At 44.8% G+C, this 26,827-nt stretch overlaps 5 protein-coding genes and 1 non-coding gene across 10 annotated transcripts in view; 2 read left to right on the top strand and 4 right to left on the bottom strand.

Moving 5' to 3' along the window:
- Positions 1-4,855, bottom strand: part of LOC119217551 (nucleosome-remodeling factor subunit BPTF-like) — a 33,453-nt gene extending 28,598 nt beyond the window's left edge. For all 4 annotated transcript variants that reach the window (XM_037471280.2, XM_037471281.2, XM_037471283.2 and 1 more), the window contains exons 1-2: positions 4,060-4,855; positions 935-1,757 (exon numbers count right to left, since the gene is read on the bottom strand). In XM_037471280.2, the coding sequence (XP_037327177.2) occupies positions 935-1,757; positions 4,060-4,639 (1,403 nt within the window). In that variant the 5' untranslated portion in view covers positions 4,640-4,855. The remainder of the gene's footprint in view (positions 1-934; positions 1,758-4,059) is intronic.
- A 1,046-nt stretch (positions 4,856-5,901) lies between these two features.
- Positions 5,902-5,983, top strand: trnas-aga (transfer RNA serine (anticodon AGA)). The gene has a single exon. It is a non-coding gene; the product is annotated as a tRNA-Ser (tRNA).
- A 510-nt stretch (positions 5,984-6,493) lies between these two features.
- Positions 6,494-13,036, bottom strand: nol11 (nucleolar protein 11). Its single transcript, XM_037471287.2, has 18 exons — positions 12,845-13,036; positions 12,338-12,451; positions 11,805-11,861; positions 11,392-11,540; positions 11,191-11,248; positions 10,874-11,015; positions 10,255-10,461; positions 9,895-9,971; positions 9,533-9,656; positions 9,280-9,371; positions 8,786-8,851; positions 8,501-8,685; positions 8,199-8,324; positions 7,843-8,073; positions 7,548-7,626; positions 7,351-7,443; positions 7,105-7,212; positions 6,494-6,732 (listed from the first exon to the last, which is right to left on the bottom strand). Exons 1-18 carry the CDS (start codon positions 12,989-12,991, stop codon positions 6,619-6,621), a joined length of 2,169 nt encoding a protein of 722 aa, XP_037327184.2. The 5' UTR covers positions 12,992-13,036; the 3' UTR covers positions 6,494-6,618.
- Positions 13,037-13,562: 526 nt separating this feature from the next.
- Positions 13,563-17,592, bottom strand: LOC119217557 (beta-2-glycoprotein 1-like). Its single transcript, XM_037471293.2, has 8 exons — positions 16,988-17,592; positions 16,166-16,339; positions 15,831-15,927; positions 15,123-15,199; positions 14,685-14,873; positions 14,241-14,420; positions 13,819-14,016; positions 13,563-13,679 (listed from the first exon to the last, which is right to left on the bottom strand). The coding sequence occupies exons 1-8, from the start codon at positions 17,055-17,057 to the stop codon at positions 13,615-13,617; spliced, it is 1,050 nt and encodes a 349-aa protein (XP_037327190.2). The 5' UTR covers positions 17,058-17,592; the 3' UTR covers positions 13,563-13,614.
- A 116-nt stretch (positions 17,593-17,708) lies between these two features.
- LOC119217556 (beta-2-glycoprotein 1-like) lies at positions 17,709-20,240 on the bottom strand. Its single transcript, XM_037471291.2, has 8 exons — positions 20,085-20,240; positions 19,760-19,939; positions 19,199-19,295; positions 19,032-19,108; positions 18,649-18,834; positions 18,381-18,560; positions 18,056-18,253; positions 17,709-17,923 (listed from the first exon to the last, which is right to left on the bottom strand). The coding sequence occupies exons 1-8, from the start codon at positions 20,152-20,154 to the stop codon at positions 17,832-17,834; spliced, it is 1,080 nt and encodes a 359-aa protein (XP_037327188.2). The 5' UTR covers positions 20,155-20,240; the 3' UTR covers positions 17,709-17,831.
- Positions 20,241-22,990: 2,750 nt separating this feature from the next.
- The window catches only part of prkcaa (protein kinase C, alpha, a), an 85,976-nt gene continuing 82,139 nt past the window's right edge, over positions 22,991-26,827 (top strand). For both annotated transcript variants that reach the window (XM_037473168.2, XM_037473167.2), the window contains exons 1-2: positions 22,991-23,409; positions 24,733-24,764. In XM_037473168.2, coding sequence (XP_037329065.1) covers positions 23,243-23,409; positions 24,733-24,764 — 199 coding nt within the window. In that variant the 5' untranslated portion in view covers positions 22,991-23,242. The remainder of the gene's footprint in view (positions 23,410-24,732; positions 24,765-26,827) is intronic.

The following is a 26,827-nucleotide window of genomic DNA, read 5'->3' as shown; positions in this document are numbered from 1 at the left end:
CAGTAGTGTCTACTCAGCACTTACACACACACACACACACACTACTTAAATGCACAAACACAGTCTCTGAAGGCAGAGAGGAGATCGGTATCACAGCACCTGCTGGGGGCCAATTAGGAAAGCAGAAAAAGGAGCCAGAGTGAAATGCGGCGCTGACAAACCAGGGGCCACCTTCCCTTCTAAAATGGTTTAATGTTCAGGTGATCAGCGCTCTTCGGTGGCTTGTGTAGCGGCCCTTCTGCCAGTGGTAACTTAATTAATAATTTACCTGGCACCAGTGCTTTACATTTGAGCCAGTGTATAACTGCAACTCAAGTCTTATTATATTGGTAAATTAGTTTATCAAGTATGGCGCAACACAAACAGACCCAGTAGATGTTATGTGGTCGATGCCGTTCCCTTGTGCTCACCTGGGACGCCGATATTAACCACCTCAGAACAATTGGCTGAGGCAAAGTAAACCGAGCCACAAACAATATGGTTACACTGTATCCGCTACAGCGTCGTACAATAAATATATTACATTAGGTGTGTGAAGAACGGATTAGTGGAAATATCTCTCGTGATCATGCAGATGGTTTGTGACCTTCATGAACACTTTCTATGACCCCGAATCACATGACAGTACGGTTATTACTCGCACCTGATCTTGGGAAAATCGGAAAACAGCGGAAGTTTGAAGTTTATTATAGTTGAGCTACTATTTTGGCGGGAACAGAACAATTTGATCTAAGTGAGCAAACATGTTGCTTAACAAACATGTTTCATACTTTCACACCCTACCCGGCAATTCACATTTCATATTTTTGGTACTTCTCCTGAATCTTTGTTTTAATTTGGTATATTATCCGCAATCAAGACTCTAACAAGATACAAGTCCCCCCCCCCACACTGACACCTGTTGAATCACAACCAAAAGCCTTTGCGGACTTACACGACGATGCGGCGGTTAAGGAACCAGTACTTCCGCTGGTGTCGATCGAAGCCGACTGGCAGCTGTCGGATGAACGGTTTGCTCCGCTGCGCTTCCGGGATGCAGTCGGCCACGCCGGGGACCTTGTGGGCCACGCACACCTCACACTGCCACTCGTCCTCCGGCACCTCCTGCAGAGGCGGCTTCACGCACTCCAGGTGGTAAACGGCCGAACACGTCTCGCAGCACAGCAGGTCGCCGAGGCGGTGGCACACCCTGCAGTGGTCGTCGTAGGCGACCACGCCTTCCGACATCAGCTCCTCGCGGGCGATGTTGGTCGCCAGGAACTGGTCCACCAAAAACTGGAGCACTTTGATTTTGCTCTCGAGCGGCTCGAACGGGTAATCCTCGCACTCCTGCAGAGGCAGAATGTGCCGGTACTCCGGGTCGCTTTCACAGTACGCCCGCACCACCTCCGGCCAGGTCATACCGTCCACAAAATACAAGGTGGAGTTCACAGAGTCCTTCACGTCTGTGGGGCCGAACGTGGTGTTCGAAGTGTCCTCCTCTCTGAGAATAGCTTTGAGCAAGGAGATGTGGGTCTCTGCCAACAGCGTGCACTGCTCCTGGCTGGCCACCGCGGCACAGAAATCCTCGAAGCGGAACGGCGAGAGCCGCAGCACCGAGCCGAAGTTGCGGAGGACCTCGTAGACGGCGGACACGTTGAGGAGCTGTGAGGTAGGAACCTGGAGGTCCTCAGATGACTTGGGAAGCTCCATGGAAGGAATGTCCTTTGCCTCAAAGATAGGAGACTGCGGTCGCAACGCCCGGCTCTTTCTCCTACCTGCAAGATGCGTGGGAGTGGGCGTGTTAGGAGTGAGACAAAGGATGGCGTAACAAAAAGGGGGAAACTTGATTGATTGTTATACTCTTGCTATGCACTAATCAGCAGAATACAATGCCCCTGGTGAGCTAGTCTAGCGCTGTCATTTATGAGACGCAAGATTTGTAGGACAGAGGATGTCACATGCGGTACAGATACATTTTATTGATTTTGATTTGTGATGTTGGGTGATATAAAACAAATTTGACTTGCCTTAACTTATAAGCCTTTTGGCATTTTAAAAGACAAACGTTATTGTAGAAGTTGCTGCATTTATTTTTCTTAAGGAGACCGTCAAGTTCATCCATACTGCATGTTCATTGAAAAGAAAGCAGTAGAGATGAGTAACTGGCGGTTTATACATTTACAAATGTATATCTGTATTAGATGTGGTAGAGGTTGAGCATTAAAGTGTAAATACATAAACAATAAATGGGATTAGGCGACAGAACTGTCACAACCGGTGACAGCTGGGGATTACCCTGTGACAGCAGTCTGGTATAAGTAAAAGTGGTATCTGTAAGGGTGAGCTGTGCATTTTGTTTTAAAAAAATCCCACAGCATATGTCATGTCCTTTCTGGGCTTGTTCTAATACCCTCACAAAATGAAACAGTAGGTCTTAATACATAGTATTAGTACCGAACGCCAAAATAACAAGAGGTCCTTTAGCCATTATCACCCACAATCCTCTGACAGATCAAATTGATTGAGCAAACGTACGGATGGATGACAGCTAGGGGCCAATTTGGAGCGTGAACACGGAGGGATGACAGTTCACTGACAGCAATTACATGTATTGAATAAATAAGTAAGTAAAAAAGTGAGTTAAACGGTTCCAAGTTCACAATGCAATGTTATGAGAAGGTATGTCCCAATTATATGCAACAGTATGAACTGTGCAAGGACAGCAACATACTGAAATGTATTTTAATAAACATTTGTGTTTTTTGGCATGACAGGGAAAGCCCCAGAATATCCAGAGCGGCGATTCCCAAAGAGGGCACCGTGAAAAGCTTTCCAATACATTCATTTAAGATATAATTCCAAATATAAAGGGGTCTTTTGGTTAAAAAAAAAAAGCTAACAAACCTGTGGTCGAGGCGACTAGTATTACGTAAAAGACCCCTGGAAATTGACTGCACAGTGCTGCCATGTTCACATGTCTTCATAAATACCATTGGAAGTGAGAGGTATGCGAGTAATCCCTGAACCACATAAATGTCATCTAAGCCTGGTCAAAGCGCAGAGTTTAATACGGTGAACAAATCAGAAAATACAATCCATGTGCACTTTCAAAAAGAGAATTTTTGTTTCAAAACAACCAATATAAATATGATGTAAACAAAATCCACAAAGCAAACTAGTCGGAATCCACCTCTCACTGTGTTTCTCATCATCGTAGAACGAATTCACGCGCATTACATCACATATAAGTTGTTGTTAATTGATTTTGGCAGGTACCACTCCATTAACACGTTTGTCCAGAAGTGTTGGCTAACCTGATAAACAGTGGGGTAACTATGGTAACGGCTATTCGCGCAATATTGTAACGCGTTGGGTGTTAAGTGCCACTAGTGAGGAAAAAAAGAGCGCCTCGCTTGTAAACAAACGCCTGTCAAACTCATCTAACGGACTTAGAAAACGAGTTGGACGTGGTATTAAAAAAGGTGTGATGATTGTGCAACAAATGCTACCTTTATTGTATTCAACGGGTAACATTTTACATTTTTGAACAAATCTGTAGAAAAAGTAGAACTGATAACTGTTAATCCGAGAGCAGTGGAAAACAATGTGTATAACTACGTCTAATGACGGATCAGTTTGACAGAATAAAGTGCACTTCCTGTTCTGTGCATAACAGTAATAAAGTAGAAATGTTGAATGAATGATAGCTGTACGTATGATAAATACGGTCCTTAAATCCTGTTTCCCCCTCCCCCCGACTACGGAAACACTTTACATATAGCGCGCTCGAATAAAAAAATAAAATAATTAAGTGTAAATTCTGCAATATTAATTGACAACAAAAAATGTGCTGATCCGACAAAAAGTCCAAAACACGAGAGCCGGTTGAAGCGTGGAGCCGATCTGCAAACCAGCGGCAAGCAGAGCACACGGTAAACAAAGGCCCGTTTCTGACTGCAAGCTCCATTTTGAACAATGCGCCTTGGTTTCCTTACTGAGCTAAAATAAAATAAAATGCACACTACAAGTGTTGCAAAGCGGTTGTGCCGAAGTGCGTGCACCTGCAAAAAAACGTACCTGGGGTGCTACCGAGCGTGCTGTGACTCCGAAAACTACTCTCGGTACAGTAGCTGGCATCATCATCATCCGGTAGTTCCTCCAGATAGTCCGATTCGTTTCCCAAGGCCTCCTCCTCTTCGAGATCGGACGAAGGGTTGTCGTTCATTAGTTCATCATCGTCTGACCTGTAGCTTAAATTATCATCCTCCTCGTCGCTGTTGTCGTCGTAGACCACTTTGGTCTGAGGCCGCCTCACTCCGCCTCTACCGCCGCGGCTGCCTCTCGACCCCCTGCCTCTCGATCTGGCTCCTCTGCTCCGCGATGCCGCCGCCGCCGCCGCTGTGGTGGTTGAGGCTCCAACTTTCTTGCGGCCCCGGGTCGAATGAAAGTTCTCTCGACCGGAGATTTCTGTATCCACTTCCGCGGAGCCAGTGCCACAAACGCCGCCACTCGCACCCCTTCCCCGGCCGCGTCCTCTGCCTCTTCCCCGCCCACGCATCCCTCTACTCCTGCTACCCCTGGAGCCGCGGACTGGCCCGGGTGATCCTTCCCGCATCGCGGCTGCTTGTTTGGGCGGCCTTCCTCGTCTCCCCCTCATTGTGGGAGAGAGTCTTTTCTGTTCCGCTTCAATCTCGGAGCTCGAGTAAGCCACGCACTCCAGAGAAAAGCGGGGGAGAAGGAGCCCAACGGATCCGGAGACGGTTCCCGACGAGTCTTCCCCAAGCCCCGGTCTCAATTTAAGGGCGGAAAGCTCAAACTGAATGGCCGGTGTCCCGCTCTGGGTCGCCTGCAGACGCCATTTTTCTTCTTAGCTCTCCCTCCGTTGAAAACACAGCAGGCCCCAGAGCTGCGTCAAGCTAACGGGGGACATCGGTGGTTGTACCGGATGTAGAGCGCATTTTCCCCCAAACTAAAATCCCAGCGAGAGTAACGACACGCATCAGTACGTAGTAGCGAGATGCAAACAGCGAAGCGTGAATATGCGACAAAGTTACAGCCATCATTCGTTTTCTATCCAGCCGTTGCACAATCTAAATATACACGTTGAACGCGTTCTTTTTAAACGTGCTCATTGCGACCGATCGGAAAGTGTGTTTATTATCTCCTAACTTGACACTAGCCAGGTCACGTGACTCACTATTCCACAAGACGCAATTGCCGTGCCAGTTCGTAGAATTAGTTAACCATGCAAACGCTTTAAGCCAATTGAACTTTTTCGCACTGACTGTTTTTGGCGGGCAGTTTTAATCACGGTCGAGCCATAAGTCGAGTGTATTTAGTGAAACAGCATCGTTCATTTTCGGCCATGTCGGTCAGCATCGTCGTCACAGCCAAGTCAGGGGAGAAGATAAGAGTATATCCGACATTTAGCTTTATAACATGAACCTGAATTCATCATCAACGTAAATAGCAGACACATCTTGTTATTTGGAATGGCATCCATATGCTAAAAGGCGGTACATTTTTTTAGACAGATGCATTTCAAATTACTTAAAAAGGACTTCGAAAAATTACCCGGTAATCTGACTCGAGCCCGTTCAGTTGACGTTGTGTTGTGGAAATTACGTTCAAATTTTATTGGAGCGATGCTAAGCTCCTGTTGACCAGACCTCCGCTATAATCATAACAGTGTTACTATTTAGCCAGTATTAACGTTTGGGTCAAAATAAAAATAGTTATACAGCTGCAATTGCATCACACTTTACTTGAGTCAACTGCTTCTGGTTTGAATTTATAAGTTTGCTAAATTAACATTAAGATTGGTTTCCCTTTTCCAATAGAGGCGACTTCAACAACTGCACAGAATGCACGGATCAATAGTTAAAATAAAATTACTGTATTTCGGGGAGGAAGTCATCAGTTGTCGTGGCCGAGTGGTTAAGGCGATGGACTAGAAATCCATTGGGGTCTCCCCGCGCAGGTTCGAATCCTGCCGACAACGTAGCAATTTTTGGTCGCTTTAATGTATTTCAGGAATCGAGCACCTTCTTCCGTGCATTAATCTTTTCTGAAAATGATAATATAATAATGAGCTTTACTAATTGCGACCACTGTACCACTTTAAAGTTCCATTGCATTGTAAGAGCAACTGCAAGCCTTATGACTGTTAATTTTCTTAAACGTTAGTATGCTTCAGTAGGGCTTCTTGAGTTTGCTCCCTTTCTTACAGCTTCTTATAAGACTCTCAGAAGAATCACATGTTTTCCCAATCAGGTGTGTTTTTCCAATAAAAAGTACGACATATGACGTTTGCATTATAAAATACCAGTAAGGGAAATCGTGCAAAGATCATGGCGATCACCTCTAATGTCAATGCATCCCACACAAAGACATTCATTGTGTTTAATGCTAGAGTCATACTATGATTATGACAACTATCTAGTTTGGCAATGAGCAGACAATTTATTTATGCAACTTCTAATTTACACCAAGAATTCATAAACAGCAAAAGTTATGTTTAAGTCTGATGACTAGCATTTATTTCCAAAAAGTACTTTTTACATATTACCATTTGGGACAACAAAGGTTGGAAAGACACAAAATGCTCAAAGATTTATTAAAAAAAGGTTACACGTTCTAAAACAGCTCAATGATTTCAATGGAGTATTGTCCGACGTCCCTCTTCGACGCCATCTTATCGAGCTCTTTGAGGCTGCCCTCGATCTTTCCAAGCTCAGAAACGAATCTCACCTGAGGACACAAGACGTCTTTTTTAGTCTTTCCCAGATATCTTTTCAGAAGTAATGTTTTCTGGTAAAACTGCAGTACTCTGTATGTTGTTGCCATGCTCAACCCAACACCTGATCCCAGGCATTTATAAAATATGACTGGACAGGAATCGCAGCCCTGTGGCACCTCATCATTTTACACACATTTGTGTAGAATTGTCAATTCCTACACATGTCCTCTAGTAACCTTGATCTTTGACCACCAAATTCTAATCAGTTGATCCTTGAGTACAGATTTATGTTTGTGCCAAAATTTTAAACATTATTTTGTAGTAATTTTTTATGTTACATGTAGCCAGTTGCAACGCATAGAACAAGGAAGATCGTTGGTTACCTGAGACTTTACAAATCGGTGGAGGGTAAGCAATAAGGCCTTGGCCTCCGGAGTCATCACCAGCACTGTGAAATGGGCGTCCAACAGCAAGCTCACCCAATCCATGACCTACAATCACACAGTCAGTCATTTCAGACAGGAGTGTCTGCATTGTACCATTCCACCTTTGATCAGCCTTAATCTGTCCGGCTGAGACAGGAGACACGAGTGGTTCTGATATGTCAAGTGTGAGACATTGACACAGACCTGAGTCAGGCTCGGGGATCTCAATCCTTGCGTTTGTGGGAAAGCGTCTTGGGAAAACTTTAGGTAAAGGAACTGAAGATACTGGAGGAAAAGCTGATTGAAAGAGAAAGAGCATTGAACGTTATAGATACGTTTTGTGAAAGCATCCACACATGGTGTTATGAAAATGTGCAATGGGTTAGATGCCGTTTACTCACAACAACGTCCTGGGAGGAGAGATCTTTTAGGTGTGGGAGCAGGAAAGAGTCAAAGTAGGCTGTCTGCAGGACCTCATTTCTATAAAGCTCGAGTTAAGATCTCATTACACAGAAAAAATAAATCCTTGCGGACAAAGTGTCTGTGTTTACGACATTTAACTGTAACCTGAAACTTATTCCTGGTAAACAACACGTGGGTGGGGGTGCCGAGTCACAGCTGGTGTATGATAAATAAACTAAATCAGACAGCATTGTACAAATAGTGGATCTGAGTGAGCGTGCACTGGCAGGATACAGTAGAACCGCTTTGTGTAATCCCACTGGACACATGTGTTCTGCTGTTGAGGCCTTCTCATTGTCTTGTTTTGCTGTGGTGGCACCTTCGGCGAGGTCCGAGCGGCCCTCGTCGGCGGGGCTGAAACCATTCCGCAAGCCGCTCGGCTCGTGCTCTTGAGCAATCAGGGCTTCCATGAAGAAGACACTGTCGGGCTCCAGGTTCACATTCGCTGCATCAACCTCGGACATGCTGAAACACCGTTCATTTTGTGTATTACACAGAGTCAGGCTAAAAACATGTCACTTTAGTAGTCGATAAAAAGGACCCTGTGGAAGATCAGCACGAGGTTGTGCACTTTGGAACAATCGTTTTACCTGATGAAGACTTTAAGGCAAGCACAGGTGACAACTTCCGGAATGTCAGGGAAGAACTGCAAGCAGAGCTGACAAAGGAAGTAGTCCTTCCTCTCCAGGGCCAGGAGCACAAGGTCAGGACACACACTGTTGAATGCAATGATTTTTCCAGCCAACAGAAATAACACTCATCAAGGTAAACCGCCACACACGCCTGCATTCAAAAAAACTATTCAGACTGAATCGTTTTAAAATTCAATTTTTATTCCACGTCTCACTAAAAGAGTGCCATGCCCCCAATTGCATTGCCATCGCTTACTGACCTGTGGCAGAGGTACCGAGTGTGCACCAGCTGAGCCAGGCTGCTGGGGGTGTAGAAGGCTGGATCGTTCAGGCTGCGGGACACCAGGGTGCACGCCAGCTGCCCGACAGAGGTCTGCAGGTCCTGGGTGTCGGTCCGTGACAGGAGGAGCTGCACCTCTCTCTGGACCTCTTCTACTGGGGCGGTCTGCATGAGTAAATTAACACATATTTATTTAGAATTTTGATTATAAAACGACACCGGTGCAGTGTTTTTCCAGAGATGCGTGAATGAATTGTGTTCTCACCTTGATTAACTCCAGGACTTGGTCATTTGTTAAACTCTGTGCAGAGTGGCTTTTACGGGTTGTTCTCTGTATGAAAGAGGATTAAAACCACAGATGATACCATTGACAGGATAATTACTAAACTATTACCAAGAAGAATCAGTGAATAGCTGGCTGATAAAAACAGTGCAAAGTGTTCTTCGGGTTCTAGTGTGCGAGCATGTTTCAGTCCGATAAGACAGACCTCTATAGATAACCCATATAGATACATCTACAAATACATTCAAATTACAGAACGGAAGCACAGTAGTGTTGCAGTAATGCATTTTCCTATTACAACAATACATGCAGCGGCTACATCCGTTTCATACAGGGTTAGTTAGCTAGCTAGCTAGTGGCTTTGAGTGCGAGAAACACTCAAAGCCACATTCAGGGTTACAGAGGGTGGGATGTGGGACGAATGCAGCAGCAGTTTAGCTAGCTGTCGGCTAGTCGGAAGTGTGAGGTCAACAAACCGTCTTCCTGGTCTCCACTGTTCTCGAGGGATGCACTTTCTCCTCATGCAGGAGGGTATTCCAAGATGGTACCGAAGTGGGAGCTTTGGACTCTGTTACAGTGAGAAAAGAACAGTGCACTGAGTGAACATGCAAATCTGAGAGTCCAATTAGTGTCGCTGAGAACACAATTTCGCAGTATTATCTAGTTATTTTCAATGATCGAGTCTGGCATCAAATGTTTTTGTAGAAGTGCATAATTGTTTTAGCTCACCCTCGGTCTTGACCTGCCTCAGTTTTCCCAGTGCAGAGGCCAGAGAAGATTTAGGGCAATCATATGGAATTACAGAGAAGGTTTTTCCATGTGGAATGAATAGCTTGTTCCAAAAACTCCACAGCTAGAAGAAAGACAAAAGAGGGGATACAAACACAAGTGAACAGTGATAATATGAACTAGCACAACGAGTCAAGATTAAGAATGTGGACTGCTTTAAAGTTGTGAGGGGGGACAGTGAGCCCATTCACGGTGGAGAGCAGACACAAGGCTCTACCAAAGTCATACAGTCCTCCATCAGCACCCAGCAGCTGGGAGGACAGGGAACCTTGGCCTGCAGCAATAATGACAGCTTGACCTACCTGGCCGTAGATTTTACCCGCCATCTCTTTTCCTGCCTGAAGGGTCTGGAAATTGGTATTCCAGATACACAGGAAGTCTGAAAAGTCAAAGACAGAAAGCTGCTCGTTTCACACGCTTGTCAGATACTGGAGTCGGTGTAAAGGAAGACTGGTGATAATTGTTGTTATCATTTAATGTCTGCATGAGCCATTACCATTGTGCATGCAAACACAACAAGCACAACTTCCTGAAAGCCTTGAAGTATATCCCAGACGGACTTACTTAAACACCCTACTTTCAGCAGAAAGCAAACCAGCTAGATGCTCATGCATCTCTTCATTTGTCTTCATTTGAGGCAGTGGGATTAAAAACGCATTTACCTTTGCCAGATCCAGCCGAGGGGTGTGGCACCCCGACAACTGCTACATGCGCTTCATCCAACGCCTGAGCCGATGCCGCCTCCAGGAGGCCCTCGCCGACGGGAAGGGCCAGCAGCAGGCTGCGAGGCAGCGGGAGAGCCTGGGCCCCCTCGTCAGGCACCGGGGCCCGCACAGAGACCACGCTCTCGTTTACATGACCGTTGGGGTCTGGATAAAAGGAGAACAATGTGGCAGGAAAGAAATATATATATTATATTATTATTAGTCATGGCGATTTTTGAGTGAAACACTGTAAAGCCAGAGTGGAAAGCATTAACAAAAACAGTACAGTGAATAAACAGACCCTGCATTAATAAGAAGAATCAGTATGCAGCAGGACAAGACTTTGTGTTTTGGAAGCGTTTGTTAGTAAACTGCAAACCTACCGGCTACCGTCTGACAATAAGTGCTTTATTGGCTTGACATTTGCTTTTCAACTGGCTACTCGTGAAACAATCCTGTCGTACACATCACCTCTCGACTCCATTCTTGCATATCAACTGTAAACAATGAGCGGTGCAAAGAAGTCAGCTAAATTAAACACTGACACTGAAACTATTTTCACAGGAAACTCACTCACAGAGATAAAGCAGGCGGATGTGTGCATCCCTGTAGGAGGCAGAGAAGCTGAGCGGGGAAAGACCGGGCTCCTCCCTCTCCAGATGGTACCTCTGTAGGGTGTTGGGACTCAGTCTTTGCAGGTACACGAAGTGATCTCCTTTCTGTGGTAGGGGATTGACAGCCAAGCAAACAGGCCGTTAGACATACCAATAACAGACAGCTGATGAACATGTCAACAAATTACTTATTGGTATAAAAAATATATATATATTAGGAGTGTACAATGAAGTATTGTCGTACAACTGCAACGGTTGCTTAATAGTGAAGAATTCTTACCTGTTCGGTTGTGAAGAGGACAAACTGCTGGGACTCTGTCACCACGTTGGTGCTCCAACTAAAGACAAAAAGGAACAATCATTGACACACTACAGGCTGCCGCACAACTTATTACTAACTGCCAATATACATTAAAATTTAAACATCACTATGAATCCAGACCATAACCCAAAGGGAGCTGTAAGGCAATGTGATACGGACCTAATGGCCTCTTCTTGAGACAGGACTTCCTCGATGGGCTGCTGGGGAGCAGAAAGTAGGGAGTCCAGGAGCCTCACAGCTCCTCTATGGAACAGGACCACAGGGTCCCCTCCGGCCACACAGTGGACCCTCCAGACATCTGACGACACCTAGGGAGAATTTTTAGACATGAGAGGGAATAAGAACCCAGACTGGATCGATGTGGATCAGGTTGAAATTACAGTGACCTCACTGTAGAACAACCGCCATGTCCAAATAGAGCAGATCCAGACGACCACCAACAAGTCATCACCGGCAATTGTACGATTCATCACTAGTCACCCCTCTCTATGACAACATGCCTCCAACATTGGATCAGGTGTCATCACTTCTGCTGTGGTCAAACAACACGTTGTACACACTAGTTTACGTACGGTTGCTTTGAAGGCCTTATCCAAGACGATGTCTTCCTCCTTCCAAATTCTGATCACCTTAATAAAAAAAATTAGAAAAAAACATTATTTTGTGAACGTGTCAGGCAGATATTTGTCAAAGGACATATGACAGGACAGCGACAGCCATAGAGTAAACAAATGACAAGGTGAATAACAATTTGGTTAATTAATCAAGGACCACATGAATTAGTCAGATAAAACCTTTCATTTAGGACCCACTGTAGTGAATAACTAATCATATGGACATTGTCAGCTGAATAAAATCTAATATATTGTACAGCTTGTACAAGTGAAGTTTGAAGTGATAAAGAATGACAATTATAATACCCGTAGTATAAGATAACTGAAAAAGCAACGTTTCATTACATGTGATCTTTTAATACAATAAAGTAACTGCCTTAGAATTGATTCCTTTACCCAGATTTCGATCAACATAGTAAGTGAGCCGTGTTCCTGTACAGACGCTGCTCAAAGCAAACAAAACGACACAACAAGAACGAATCAAAGTCTACCTTTCTGTCTGACACCGCCACATATTCCTGGGTCCGTGAGTTGTACACCGCTGGACCGGTCAGCGTGTGTCCTTGTTTCACCGTCCAGCAGCTGAGTGGCTTCTGGTCGGAAACCTGTCACAATCACGGAAACAGAACGGTTGCATTAACGAGGAGGACCAGCTGAACACGCCAGTGACTCTACACGAGGAGCGGCACGTTGGATAAACACACACTCTCTGAGCCCAGTGACGTAAGCAGTGCGCGAGCGGTGTGCGTCTTGTGGACAGCGACCCGCCAGCCAACATTCGCCCGTTTAAGAACGCCACAGTGCTGTTTGCAACACCCCTGCTCACACGGGTGCACTCGAAAGGAGTCGGTAGTGATCCAGTGAACTACTACAGAACTGTGTGTTTTCTGTTGCTTTAGTTTCCGACGTACTGCCGATGAGCATACCAACACGAGTTGAACGGGTCGCGTCTATCAGCTGGTTAGGGGAGCCCACTCAAAACAAGCGTTACACGTTACCTTGTACAGCGTGACACATCTGGTTGAGTCGGTGACAACGACATGGTCGCTATCTCTCTCCGCTTCGACGCCCTGAATACCTGAATTTGACCGATTTTGAGTTGGGGCAAGTCCGCGCAACGTGTAGCCCGCATAGAGCGCGGCCATGCTGGACGAGAAGAGAGTACAACTCGCCGGATCTCGCGAGAACACACGAACGTCTCTTTTAGAGGCCAGCGACGTTCTTTTTAGTTGCGTATGCACGCCGTGGCACCCGCACGTCGCGGGAGCGCGCACGGCGGAAAACGAAAACTAGAGGACAGCAACTCTGATTTATACCACAGTGATGTTTTAAAACGATATGATGCCATTTGTTGGTTTAATCAATAGCTATAAATTACATGAGCATGGACGATGTATTGCTATTACTAGATGTCTTTATCATAAGAGCAAACTATGTATCTTTGTTTGTAAGTGTACTATTAATCAATGATATTGTGGGAATACATGGACATGCAGGTAGAAAATCAGATAACGGGGAATGTCTAACCATTCTGATTAGAAGATTAGATTAGTAGAATAAAAAAACTATTATTAGCCATTATTTTTGTGGCTACAAGTGTTTTCTCACTGTGGGGGGTCCTAAAATCTGTTTGTGGCTTTTTATTTAAAGCCTGAACAGGCAGCACAAATAACAATAACCTAACAACGTAACAATAACCTCCACACACCAACACACATTAGATATGGAAGTAGTTTAATAATAATCAGAGATGGGAGCTCGCACTGCTTCAGCACTGTTTGATTTCTGATGGAAGTGAACTTGATGAAAACTTATAATCAATGTCGCTGGGCTCTAGAAAACACACACACAGAGAACAGTTTAGAATATACTTGCCATAACAGAGGAAGATATCCGTATCAATCAGAATGTTAAGAAATACAAAATACACAAAATGTGGCTATTGAGTGATATGTCGTGACAAATTTCTTACGTTCAAAGCATTCAGGGATGTTGAGTTTTCCATCGATGCACTGGGTTGATACTGCATGGCCACATTTCCTGACCATGTCCATACAGTAGAATGAGATAATCTCATTGTGTAAGACTCTGTTAGGATTTAGGTCTTCAATCCAGATTTTTTGTTCTTTGTACAATACCCTTGCTCTCTCTATGTCGACATGGCAAGGAGCTGTAAGTGACAAGACAAAAAAAGGCAACAAAAAAACAAAAAAGTGGGCAAAAACATATATCCAAATTCTGGAAGGGTACCTATGCCACCCTTCTCCATACAAATAACTCTCAAAAACAGCAACAAGCAAGGTCGACAGTGCTTCATCATTATCACACAAGAACTTGCTGGCTATACCCATAATTTGTATTGTACGGTAACGGCATTAAAGGTTGCAGCCTTACCTTTGCAGGATGGCTTTTGAGACCAATTCCCATCTTGATTACAAACAATCTGGAAGTTTCCATCGAGAACATAGTCACCAGCGCAGTCATATCTGACCGTTTCCTTGTAGTCGTAGTCTCTCCGTTCGTTGCTCGACATTTTTCCCATGTCAATGTTCTCCGGTGCAGGGCAGGTCACCACTGCAACAGGGGTATGAGAAGGTGTGTACAAACCTTTAACTGGTACCGTACGTTTCATGTTTTTACCAGTTGTCTGCTAATCCTCCCAGTGTGTATTAAGCATTTCCCCTGGGGATGGTGAAGACCAGATGGTGGTGCTATTGCATCGGACTTTATTAACTTCACTATTAGTGTGTTTTTTCTTCCTTAACTTCTCTTGGCTTCACCACGCTTGCTCAAGTGCCCCAATTGGTTCAAAACACATTTTCAGATAAACCTCAGTACCTCGGCATTCGGGTGTTTTGGTCCATTTGCCGCTGACAGTGCACTCTGCTCTAGCGTTGCCAAACAGTGCATACGGTGGCAGACACTTGTACGTCCCTTTCAAGCCGTAATAAGTGGTGTTCCCTCTGACCCTCTTGTCATAGATGATCTTCCCGAACTGTGGGATCGGTGCGAGACCACAGGTCACAGCTACAAAAGAAGAGACAGAAAATGTTCAATTCATATGTGTATAACGCATGCTTGCGTTGTGTTTGTTATGTAGGAATATATAATTATTTATTGTATCTGTTTGCATTTAAAGCAGGGCATATTGAGGGATAGCTTAGAGATACTAAGTCAAAATGTGTTTTCACTGGCCTTGCAAGGTCACAAAAATCTGTTTTTATGCTTTCTTATTTAATTTCCTAGCCTCGCGCAAGGAAGTTATGATTTACATACGCTTGCAGTCTGGCACTGGTGTGCTCCATTCTCCGTTCCAAAGACACGTTGCAGAGCGGTTTCCAGTCAAGGTGTACCTGTGCAGAGCGGTCAGATTATTTACTCAGTTCATACTTGGACTCCAAACGAAAACCGAAAGCACATGGGGGTTGTCTTGAAGGAACCAGTGTGTAGGATTTAGGGCCATCTAGCAGTAAAAAGGAATGATTGAACTCTAAACCAGGCTCAGGTTCTGGGCGACATGGTGGACGGATTCTTACAAAGGACCCGCTGTGTATGTAACTCTGTTTATTGTTTGTGCTGATGCTCAAATGATCAAAACTCTAACCTCAAAAGTACATGAGTTGATGTGTAAGCTTCAGGGCATAAAAGAGATAAATCTGAATTGTGCCCCACAGTGTGCAGACGAACTAAGCTCTTTACTATGTAGACCTGCCAATATTGGTAGAGAATAATTATATGAATACATATAATAACATGCTTGCACTTAAAATGCAAGGAAAACTCTACTTTTTGTTGTCAGAACTTTCAAACCTGGTAACGATTTATTGCGTTTGATCATTTGTTGATTTATCTTCACACTTCACTCGCAGGATGACGCTGGTTGCCTACACTCGCTTTAATATTGTATTTTCTACTGAATAGACCTGTTTGTTTGATTAGAAAAATCTGTTTGCATTGAAATTACACTGCATGTTTTTGTTTTACCCTTCATTACACGTATAGTTGATGTTGCTCTGGAACACAACATCCTCGTAGTACAATTCTCCATTAGGCAAAGAGTCTGGATGGGGACAGCTGTTGGCTGCAGGAAGGAAAAGAGTACAAACACACTGCCTGAAAGGAGGGTAATGCTATTCAGTTAATGATGGAAACATAGAAACACAAATACAACTAATATTACAGTACATTATATAAAATGCTTCAAATGCTTGTTCAAATTTTCCCAGAAATGTAGTAGAGTACTGAATTTTTTCTATGCCAAATCAGATGTCATAGTCAAAATTTGACCAAAAGTTCCCATTAGAATAACGAATACCTACGTAAGCACATTAAATGGATTTTCGTCCATTTTCCAGTGGCGAGGCAGACAATCTTCCGAGGGCCCGAGGGAGAGTATCCCCGTTTACAGGACAGCGCTAACTCCACACCGGGGTTAAAATACCTCTGGAGCCCGTCTGTCTCAATGTTGGCAACCGGCTCAGGCCTGAAACACACTGCAAAAACAAGTGGGTATTATGGTCATTCACACTCTCGTTATACTGGATGGAAGAACATTGCAAAAGATTAAAGTGATTCAGCTCCGAAACACAACAAGCTGATGAGCATCAACACCTCAGGAGTTAAGCATTCAGGCTGATCTTTAAAGCCATGTGTGTGTGTCTCATGCGCTGGGCATGAAATAGAAGGAATGTGTGTGTTTAGTTATATTCTGTACTCAGTTTTGTTGTTATATTATTACGATGTGGTTTTCTGTTCACAAAAAACGTATTCATTAAAGCAAGAGCAACATGGAAGTTTGATTATTCAGATAGTGTAAGTCTCTTGTGGGCTTTACTTGGTCCACTTTCCTGAAAAGTCTACAACACATTTACGTCAACCATTTAAAGAGACAGCATGACTGTTTAAACCAAAAAACTGTTTAAACTACCTTTACATTTGAAACAAACCATTGCCAACAACAGATCAAATGACATAATTGGCTTGTATGCCTCCAAAACTCAACATGTTCAGATTACTACTAAGCAAAGGATTTTACAATCTGTTTCTTCTAAAAATCAGCTAAGGCTAAAACCATGCAAGTACCAATGCGTGCGGTTTGATCCACGTAACGTTTAAGAAAGTAAGAAATAAAAACCAAATACCATTGTCTGATGTAGCGGTGGGAAAATATACGAATGGAAACAAGAGAATCAACGCCAGCGGGCCTTCCATCCTACGAAGAGATGTACAGACGCTCCTCTGTTCTTCTCTGGGGTCTCTGCTCCAAACACTGAGTCTCTGTCCCCGCGTTCACTGCTGTTTGTGCTGCTCTCAAAGTAAACAGATAAGAGCGCCGTTAAGTAACGGCTTGCCGGAATCCTTGTTTTGTCTTCTTTTCCTTTTTTTTGCTTGTTATTTTTTAAACAAAAACAGATGTAGTCCTTGTAAAATTTGCATCCAAAATGGGCGTCCAAATTTAAAAACCGGTTGAAGTAAAGTGATGAGCGTGTATGTATACTTTTTGCAAGCTTGCATCACCAAAGCTTAAGAGCCCTTCATTTCTTTGTGTTACTGAGGTGAGATGTACGAAGCCTCTAAACGCGCATGCGCACAAGCTTTATTTGTCAAAGGTGAGAAGTTAAAATTACCCACAACTTTGATGTATTCATGGCTTCAGCCTTTGTGTCATTTTGTGCCAGGCTCTTCACTTCATCAGTTATCAGATTCAAATTAGATTCATACATTAATAAAATGTTAGTTTGTATCAAACCTCCAGGGAAATAATGTCGACTTATGCACAGATGATATATTTCATTATGATATATTTCATTCTTTCATATACACAGTACTGGGTGATGATCAGTATCATTCAGAGGGTGGAACTCAGACACGACAATTATTTTATTAATAATAACTGGGCAAACAGTGACGTCGGTCTCTATAGCATTGGTCCAGTCGTTCATATTCTCTCAGTGTACATGTGGTTTCGGGTCATCTTGTTTGAAGTTATGCAGGTCTTGCAGATGTGGAGGTGGCACATACTGTGATTTCTGATGGAAGAGATTTGGCTCTCAAGGTGTACTCCACCTTGCCTGGCTCTAAATGCAAGAAAAAGAAAGATGTACGACGGCGATCATTAAGTTCATTGCTGCATGGAGGGATCATGGGCGTCACATGTCACATTGAAACATCAAGAACCTTCAAATCCAATGAAGCAGTCAAGGTCTCACCCTCAAAGCACTCCGGGATGGGAAGGGTCCCGTCGTTACAGGTGCTGGCAACACGGTAGCCACACCTCTCCTCCCTGTTCAGACAATAGAAGCCGACGTGTTCTCCATGGAGGACCCTGTTGGGTTTCAGGTCTGCGATCCAGAGCTTCTTGTCATTGTAGAAGATACGACCTCTTTTGATGCCCACCGCGCAGGGAGCTGGATGGGAAAAGCTTTAACTTTAAGTAACCAAGGGGCTTGGGACCTTCAGCCTATGCATGGATTATTGACTGGAGATTTATAAACCTAAGGTTAGTTTTCAAGGTCTGATTTCCAGGTGACTCACCTCTGCAAACTGGCTTGGCCGACCAGTTTCCTGTGTTTTGGCACCGAATCTCAACCTCTCCATCCATTGTATAATGGTCATTGCAGGCGTACTTAACCGTCTCCTTGTAGCCATGTTGTCTAATCACAGCAAAGGTGATGAAGCCATTCGGTATGCCCGTCGGGGCGCTGCAGCTCACCTCTGAGGCCACCAGAAAGGTGAGAAGGCGTTATTCGGTGGTTAAAAAAACAATGGTTAAGCCTAGAGAGCACTTTCCCGCTGTGCGTACCTCGGCACGCCGGCGGTTCGGTTGTACTCCCATCAGCCCTGCAGGATCCCCTCTCGAAACTCGGTGCCAAACGTGGGTTACACTCGTATGTCCAGCCTTGCCCATACGTGGTGGTGCTTCCAGCCACCGGGCGGTCGTAGGCGATCCTTCCATCTCTGGGTGGCTTGGGCAGAGGACAGTTCACGGCTGTAAGGAGAAAAGCCAATCACGCTGGAGCTCCGCTGTGTTTGTTCTCCCCTGAGCCTTTTTAGGGTGCAACACACGGCGTTTTGTGTTCTGCACACTTCAAAGATTAAAGAAAATACCGTGTGTGTTCTGTTTGCTCTCTGTTGAACAACGCAGAGTGCGCAACCATTTGCGCTGCTTTTGTTTTCCTCCTGTACCTTTGCAGAGAGGCGGTGGATTGCTCCACGTAGCATCATGTAGACACCTGCTCTCGTTGGCTCCCAGCATGACGTACCTGGCAAAGTTCATTCTCACATGTAATTACTGTAAACACGCTGTGAGGTGATCTTTGAATGAACTGCAAATGGGACCTCTTCAGTCTCACCCGTCATCACATGTGTAGTTGAGCACGCTCTTGAATGGAGCTTCTGTCCTCCCCTGTGCTAATGGCTGCAGAGGTCGAGGGATTGGGCACATCTTGGCTGCAGAAGAGAGAGTTTAATACAACTGCAAATGAACACATCATCAAAGCAACAAACACATCACATCAAGTCAGTCAATGGTATATTTTTTAAGGTGAGATAATCAGATTCAATCAGACTTTATTACACTGATATCCCTGTATTTTTCTAATATTTCTGTTTTTTATATTCTGAATAACTGAAAAGAGAATTGACTATCCTTCAAGAAGGATTTTTTTGTGCATTTGAAACCCGTCTTGTGTGGCGGAATCTATGTAGCTCGACATCATGAAGTGAAATGAATCTCCTGATGCGCGTTGGGATTCTTTTATTCTCAGCAATGCCCGACTAGAAAAGTCATCTTTCCTTCCCACCTTGGGACTGTTTGAGAGTTACAGCTGTTCTAGCATTGCACTGCTGCAACGCTCTACACAAGGGGACAAACACTGCATTGTTGCCACAGAGTGCAGTGAAAGTGAACTCACGGGAGCATGCCAGGTCTGACGGTGTCCACCCTCCTGTCGCGGTGCAGGTCATCCTTCGAGGGGTCGCTGTCGAGGGCAAATACCCCCTTTCACAGACGGGGGTCAGCTCCTCTCCGACCTCGTACACACGTTTCAGGGTTGACTCTTCAATGCCATCGGAGAAGAAAGGACGTCCGCATACTGGAAACAGAAACGACATTTAGCAAAACTCTGCACACTTTTGACAGAGGACAGTTATTAAAAGTCAACAGAAACGCTTGCAGCAAGACGAAAAGAGTCGATTTGTGCTCAAAGACAAAAAAAGCGATCGTCCCGTTTCATTCACCGCTCTTGGATGTCACTGTTGTGTGTAACGCCGCTTGGCAGAGGACCAGCAGAGCCAACGCCAGAGCCATCGTGTCGGGAGTGAGGTCTCCTCACTGGGGCCAGCTGGGCTGCCGAGTACACCGGCCCCTGATGGCCCGCTCCATTCTCCAATCAGAGGCACTGTGTGTGCACCTATCGATTGAGCCCAAAGGTCTTACCTCCAGCATGTTTACCCAGCACTGGTCAATAACCTTGATCTGGTCCTAAAAGCCAGCGGAAGGATATTTTAACCCATGTGGGAGAAAGACACTGGACACACACATACACACTCATAAATACCACGACTCATTGATTGATTTCAGTGAACACTATGTAGTAAGCTTATTCTAGATAAGATAGGATAAGATGGGGTTTTTTTTGCATTTGTTTAAATTAGAAACATTCAAGAGTTTAAGAAGTTTAAGAGGGCAAGGTATTCCGCTTAAAAAAGACTGACCTTCAGATCCATAACTGCTGAAATGAAGCAATACCTAAGTAGTACTAGGAAGTAGGTCAGAGGATTTGAGAGTTTAGTTTAGTGTTAGTTAATTTTTCTCATAAGTGGTGGATGTTTTCAACGAACTTGAACTTAATTTGCAAATATTTGTCTTTCGCTTTAGAGGGATTGAGATGGTTGGCTGCTCTGCTGGTCAGTGAACCACAGGGATTGGTAACATGTTAGAGATAGCAAGCAAGGCTCAAGCTCGAGCTGGCAAACTGGGAGAAATTCCTCTTAAGTGGTCGAGAGTTGCATTCCAGCCCAAACACCAACCCCCTTAAGCAGTGTGAGCATAGAATCTGCACACAAAAAAAGCATATAATTAGAGGCAACCACTGTGAGATTAAATGGGAAACTGAAACCCTTTGGTTTTCTACACAGCATTGTTTGTGAACATGTCAAATGCAGGATAAGATTTTGGCCTTAGATGTAAACATCTCTTGGACACTAGGTCTATGGTGGAAAACACCATTAGCGGACATTTTCACACTGTAAAGCAGTGATATTAAATAGGAAGAGGTTTCTAAGGCTGCGCTCCATAAATGCTGCCTTACTTAATGATCCTAGAGTCTTTAAAGGTAGGACGGGAGCCAGCTCCTTTGTTTGTGGAACCAACTTTCACTTTCAGTCCAGGGGGCAGACACGGTCAGCTCATTGAAGATGGAGCTTAAAACTTTTCTCTTTGGTACCGCTAACAGTTAGGGCTGGATCAGGGTAGCCTGGGCCAGCGCTTAGATAAGCTGCTATAGGCCTAGATTTCTTAGGACTCACTGATCTCTCTCTCTCTCTCTCTCTCTCCTGCTCGGCCCTGCACACACCTGCCGCTTCTAACACCATTATTATGAAGATTAATCACGTTACTATTACTGTCATCATAAAGCAACGTGACTCGCTTTGCTTCTTTCCTGAAGTCTTAGTGCTTTCCCACGGTGGTTGTGTCTGATGGTGGTGGTTCCTGCACTTTTCATTTTTTTTTGTGGAGTTTTCCCTGTGCCGATGTGAAGGTTTTGGGACAGACGATGTTCTATGTACAGACTGCAAAGCCCTCAGAGGCAAATATGTAATTTGCTATTTGGGGCTGTACAAAATGAAATGAATTGAATCATGAGAGAGCCCTCACACACACACACATCCAGGCGTAATATTCTGAAAGACATAAACAAAACAAAAAACACGTATTGGATCTATGTATGTCTGTGGCATAACAATAACGAACTGTGAGCTCGATAATACTAGTTTCTCTAGAGCGGTTATACTTATGCAATACGCCGTGTCTCCACATGAGGACGCTCCCCATCCAAAATTCCTAAAGGGAGCCGAGGGGCCCCTTCCCACAGCGGCCCCGCTGTGTTGCATGACATCAACCGGCTTGAAAAGGAGGAAGCGGCAAGGAGTAGCGTCAAGTTACACAAAGAAATTGGCCTACTCGGAAGACGTGAAGGAAGTCAGTCTCAGAAATAAAATGGCTAGCAGTAGGTTTTAAAGAGAGAAATCTGCTCTCTGTGGTGTTTGGATCGAGTGTTTAAAAAGGTATTGCTCCACGGCCTTGGAACTAGGATTATATGCATAAGAAATCTGCTAATTTGGGCAAGAATCAATCAATTTCCATTTCAAGAGAGATTTTATAGAAATGATACGGCAATGGCCAGATTCCTCTTTTTTTTACATGTTGCCAGTTCAATTCCACAAGGAGCTGGACATGTGAAAACAATCTAAATTTTGTGTGTTCTTTCTGTTTCAGGTTGGTGGCCGGAGCTTTCATGTATTGTTTAACTGCAAATTCATCACGCCGCCCTTTGTGAGATTAAAGGCAGCAAAGATAGAGAGCTTCGTTGAGCACACTAAGAGCTGTTTTCTACATTTTATACACTGGATTAGCAGCTTATCTGGTGGCTGATATAAATGCAACCCAAAGCCCTGTGATACCTAATCAAAAGGTTATGCTTTTCAGATGTGTTGTTTTAACTTAATGCTCTGTGCTTTGTGGTACCGTTGTGTCACGTTGCCTAATATGCACACTCAAATATTTATATCTAAACAATTTAGCATTCATTGTTTATTGCTTTTTTATTTTGCTTGATTCCTGGTTTAGACAAATTCCTGAACAAAAAGGCAAGAACGTAATGTTGATTAAGACTAACATGTTTTTGTATTGATCAAATATGTGTGTCAACAGCTGAATTAAGCCTCTGGATTCTAAATATTATGTACCAATATCATAGCTTCTGGCAACTTGGCTGTTACTTTTCAACCAACTGCAGTCATACTCGGAATATACCAGCTAGAAAATAACCGTTTAGCAGGGTTTTTGTAGAAAATTGATAAAAAAAATAAAATAAAATCAAGAGAATCCTTTTATTCTGAAGGTCCGTACCGGATGCGGCGCGTGTCCGCGGTGACAGCGTGCTGAGCTGTCAGCGGAGGCTGCAAGCAGGGAAAGCCCTCACACAGTAAGTACAGTGTCTCCGGTGAAGAGCGACGCCCCGCACTCTGCTGGCTCGACACCGAAGGCAGCGCCTCTAAACGGACTGGACAAACAATAACAACAACAACAACAGCAACAACAACAACAGCAACAGCAACACACTTCCACACAGCTGGACCGAAGCCGCAGCGTCGCTCTGTTCGCGAGGGAGGACATGGCTGATGTCAACTCAAACGATTCGTCCACCGCGGACGTGGCCAACAGGTTCGCCCGAAAAGGTGCTTTGAGGCAAAAAAACGTCCACGAAGTGAAGAACCACAAATTCACAGCCCGGTTCTTCAAGCAGCCGACTTTCTGCAGCCACTGCACCGACTTCATCTGGTAAGCCTCCCGCCTCCCGCGCCCCTCACGCCCGCTGCCGCCTGTTGCTGATCGGGCGCCTCGGTCGAGGGTCGCTCGGCGATGTGACGCAACTTGACGCTAACTTTCCCCTTCTTCATCGTGCGACCTCCTCTTCCCTTAGACCTCAAGTGGCCGGACGTGGCAGACAGAAGGTCGCCAGGGTTCGTCTTTTTTTACTGCAGGATTTACGAGGTTTCTGTGCAAGCGCTGCCATATGGGAGGAGTTATGGTGTGGTTTATGTTATTAATGCTGCACTGGCAAAAATAACTGTTTAAAGTTTTAGAACACTAATCCTCAAAGCAGCCTTTAAAGCAGCCATTTTCATCTTTGTGTGACCAAGTGATTCCCAGACCCCAGCCTCCTTAAACACCCTCCCCCCCAATAATGAACACAAACAACAACGAGCACGTCTCTGCTTAAAGCTCCAATATGTGACAAATGTCAAAGCACTCTTTCTTGTTGTTGTTGTTGTTGTTGTTGTCTTCCTCCACCAAGTTTCTGCTGGCTGTCTGCAGATGCTTCCATCCTCCGTGCCTTTGTTCATTCTTTTTTATTTTTATTTTACTGGGGTGGGAGCTCTCTGGCTGGACATTAAGGAGACGTTCTCCAGGTTTACTGGCACCGAGGGGCCACTTTGGAGAGCAACTCCAACGCCACTCCAGGGGCAGTGCTCAACACACGCACATGTGTCGTCTCCCTTCGTGCTGCAGTTCTTCTCCACTGGTGACACGGTGCATCCGGAGAGCAGGCAGTGTACGCTCCTCTGCTCTCTCGTTCCAGGGGTGTGATGACCTCCGCCCTCACGCGACAACAAACGCTCCACGCACGCACCACTCGAGAGCGGCAACCTGTTGCTTTGCGTTTCCAGATTTCCCAATGGAGCCTCGTTGTTCACGTTGTGCGTTTGATTTGTGATTGGTGCATACTTTAAGCATTTAAGTCTCCTACTTTTGAATGAGTTTGTATTCTTCCCGTCCTGACAATTTGATTAAAATCAAATCTTTCAATAAAATACACTATATGGCTAATAGTATGCATGCTCGGTAAGGCATTAACCGAACTGCGAAAGACCTGGGAGTGTCCGCATAAGTCTGGTGACAAAGTGTCGTTGAGATGAAAATGGTTTCCGAAACATTCATTTTATTGCACAGGTGACGAGAAATTCTCCCGGGAAAAAAAATCTGCAAATTGTTCCTCCCTGTACGTGGTATGAACAAATCACTGTGGGGTTTTCCTGTGTCGGCATGTGAGCGAGAACGAGACAAAACAACCATTTAATTCAGTCTTCTTTCTCTCCGCAGGGGGTTTGGGAAACAAGGATTCCAGTGCCAAGGTAAATGCAAAATTGACACCTGACTCATTCAGGTGTAATGAGACGCTGACCTTGCTTGCTTGCGTGTGTGTGTGTGTGTGTGGTTGAGAGACACGTACACGGTGTTGAGCGTAGGCATGTGGCCGCTTCGCTCACTCCTTCCTGAGATAACTCTGGCCCTATAGTGGCCCTTCGCCGCTCACTGTTGGAATGTCTGCCGCACGAACCGCCCCTGAGCCGCTATGCCGCCGACCCGCGGCGTGCAGCCTCTAGATTTGATTTTTTTCTGCAATCTTATTTGTTTATTGTGGCCACGACGTTTGTAAATCAGGTGCCCCAAAAGGAAATGGTTCTAGAGCAACGTGATTTATTTTTAGTGTTATTCAGTCAGCAGCGTAGAACTGGAGGGGGGGGGGGGTCTGCTGTCTCTCCATAGGGTCTTCTTCTTTTGAGCTTCTGGCTTGGTGCCGGCGTCCATGATAAAATGTTAATTAACACAGTGACGATTGGAATTGAATGTTCTATTTAGCGGTTCATCAATCAACAAAGGGCCTAAGTGAAGCCTTTCCTTAGTGGCAACGAGGTTAATAATGAAAGTGTGTGTGATATAAACGCCGTGACACCTCAATGTGGGATTACGGACCCGTCTGGGTCGCCACGTACCCTGACTTCCCGTCGGCCCGACGCGTCGAGCTCCAGCGTGCATCGACTCTCAGAATTCCTCATCTAATGTGGAAATGTTGGGCCTTGCCAAAGTCCGACTCCTGATGCAGAGCGCCCAGGTAACAGGCCAGACGGTGTGAGGCTGATGGTCCACTCTGAATCTTTTATGTTGTTTAAAAGTTGTTCCAAGCCTTCGGCCGTGGTCGCCTCTGATCTTGAGTTTCAGGCTTTTCCACATCCGGTTCGGACCTAACTGAGAACACACCTCGGCTGACTATACCTGGAATAGGTAGCACTTCATCAGCACTTCCGAAGGAATGCACTTATTGGAAGTCGCTTTGGATGAAAAGCGTGTAAAATGTAAACGTGCGTTTGACCAAAACAAAAGTCACATTCTAGAAACACCCTGGTTTTAATGAAACCCGACTCCCTCTTAGTTGAACATTTGATCCCTCACTTCTCCAACGCGTGGTCTCTGGCTGGCTCGGTTCAGAGAGTTCAGATGCAGTGCTGGCTCAGAAAGTGTGTCTTAAGTGTCACACATTTCCCCCGATTTAGTCAAATTGAAAGCGTCCAGGGAATCACTTGATTGGAAAACCTTTCCGGATGGATTCTTCCGAGCCCACGGTGGAGTCTCTCCCTCTGTAGGAGGCTAAAACACTGCAGGCAGCTCTCTAATATTTGGGAGAAAGCGGTCTTCGTAATGATGTTTTTCACCTTTGCCCTCTTTAACCGCTGCAGCTTTCCCTTCTTCCGCCATAAATAATGTTTAATGACTTATGCGGGCCTTATCAAGATGAAGGTAATTGGTAGTAAAGGTCATTGGTTACACTGTGGCTACTCAAAGAGAGAAAGCCCCCTCGCCCCTTTCCTCCCACACACACACACACACTTTATAATATCTGTGCAGCCATCAATTATTCAACCTAAGCTTCCAGAAAATGGGGGTCGAGGGCTCCAGCGGAGCCTGCGAGCCCCTCAGTCACTACTTGAAGTGACAAAGTAATAAAACCGGAGACTGGCATTTCACTAACAAGAGTGGCATTTCATTTTCAGCCTTGCAAATGTCTCTTTTTGTCAGGGTGGGCGGCACAGTATCAGTATATACACAAACTGGTTCCCATTGAATGAAAAAATGTGTCCAAACTTTTGACTGCTACTATAGAACAATCCCGATTACACAAAAGGAAGTGAGATTTTAGACCGTCATTGACTATAATTAATGATGGTTCATTAATTCCACGTCGAAATGCTCACATTTGAAGAAAAGTAACATCTTTGTGGTTTGGATTGTTCTTTAACAAAAATCTGTCGATTTGATTGTTTGAACGAGTCTTTTGCAGCGGCCCCACCATTCGGGCTTTTTATTGACCAAATAATAATGAATGGGGTAAGTAATGGGCTAATTCACCAATGAGAAA

Source organism: Pungitius pungitius, chromosome 9, assembly GCF_949316345.1.
Source record: "Pungitius pungitius chromosome 9, fPunPun2.1, whole genome shotgun sequence".
In the NCBI taxonomy this organism is placed as follows: Eukaryota; Metazoa; Chordata; class Actinopteri; order Perciformes; family Gasterosteidae; genus Pungitius; species Pungitius pungitius.
Note: the sequence above shows the minus strand (reverse complement) of the source record. Positions and strands in the feature narration are given on the sequence as shown.

Bases quoted from the DNA above. Each gene is read 5' to 3' on its own strand.
- nol11 (XM_037471287.2), bottom strand. From the start codon at position 12,991: ATGGCCGCGCTCTATGCGGGCTACACGTTGCGCGGACTTGCCCCAACT. The intron at 8,686-8,785 runs GTGAGAACACAA...TTACTCATGCAG, and splicing joins AAGTCCTGGAGTTAATCAAG to ACCGCCCCAGTAGAAGAGGT. The intron at 8,325-8,500 runs GTCAGTAAGCGA...TGCATTCAACAG, and splicing joins ACTCGGTACCTCTGCCACAG to TGTGTGTCCTGACCTTGTGC.
- LOC119217557 (XM_037471293.2), bottom strand. From the start codon at position 17,057: ATGGAAGGCCCGCTGGCGTTGATTCTCTTGTTTCCATTCGTATATTTT. The intron at 15,200-15,830 runs GTAAAACAAAAA...CGCTCTGCACAG, and splicing joins AACTATACGTGTAATGAAGG to GTACACCTTGACTGGAAACC. The intron at 14,017-14,240 runs GTAAGGCTGCAA...TGTCACTTACAG, and splicing joins TCAAAAGCCATCCTGCAAAG to CTCCTTGCCATGTCGACATA.
- LOC119217556 (XM_037471291.2), bottom strand. From the start codon at position 20,154: ATGGCTCTGGCGTTGGCTCTGCTGGTCCTCTGCCAAGCGGCGTTACAC. The intron at 19,296-19,759 runs GTGAGTTCACTT...TCTCTTCTGCAG, and splicing joins GTCAGACCTGGCATGCTCCC to CCAAGATGTGCCCAATCCCT. The intron at 17,924-18,055 runs GTGAGACCTTGA...TCTTGCATTTAG, and splicing joins CATCCCGGAGTGCTTTGAGG to AGCCAGGCAAGGTGGAGTAC.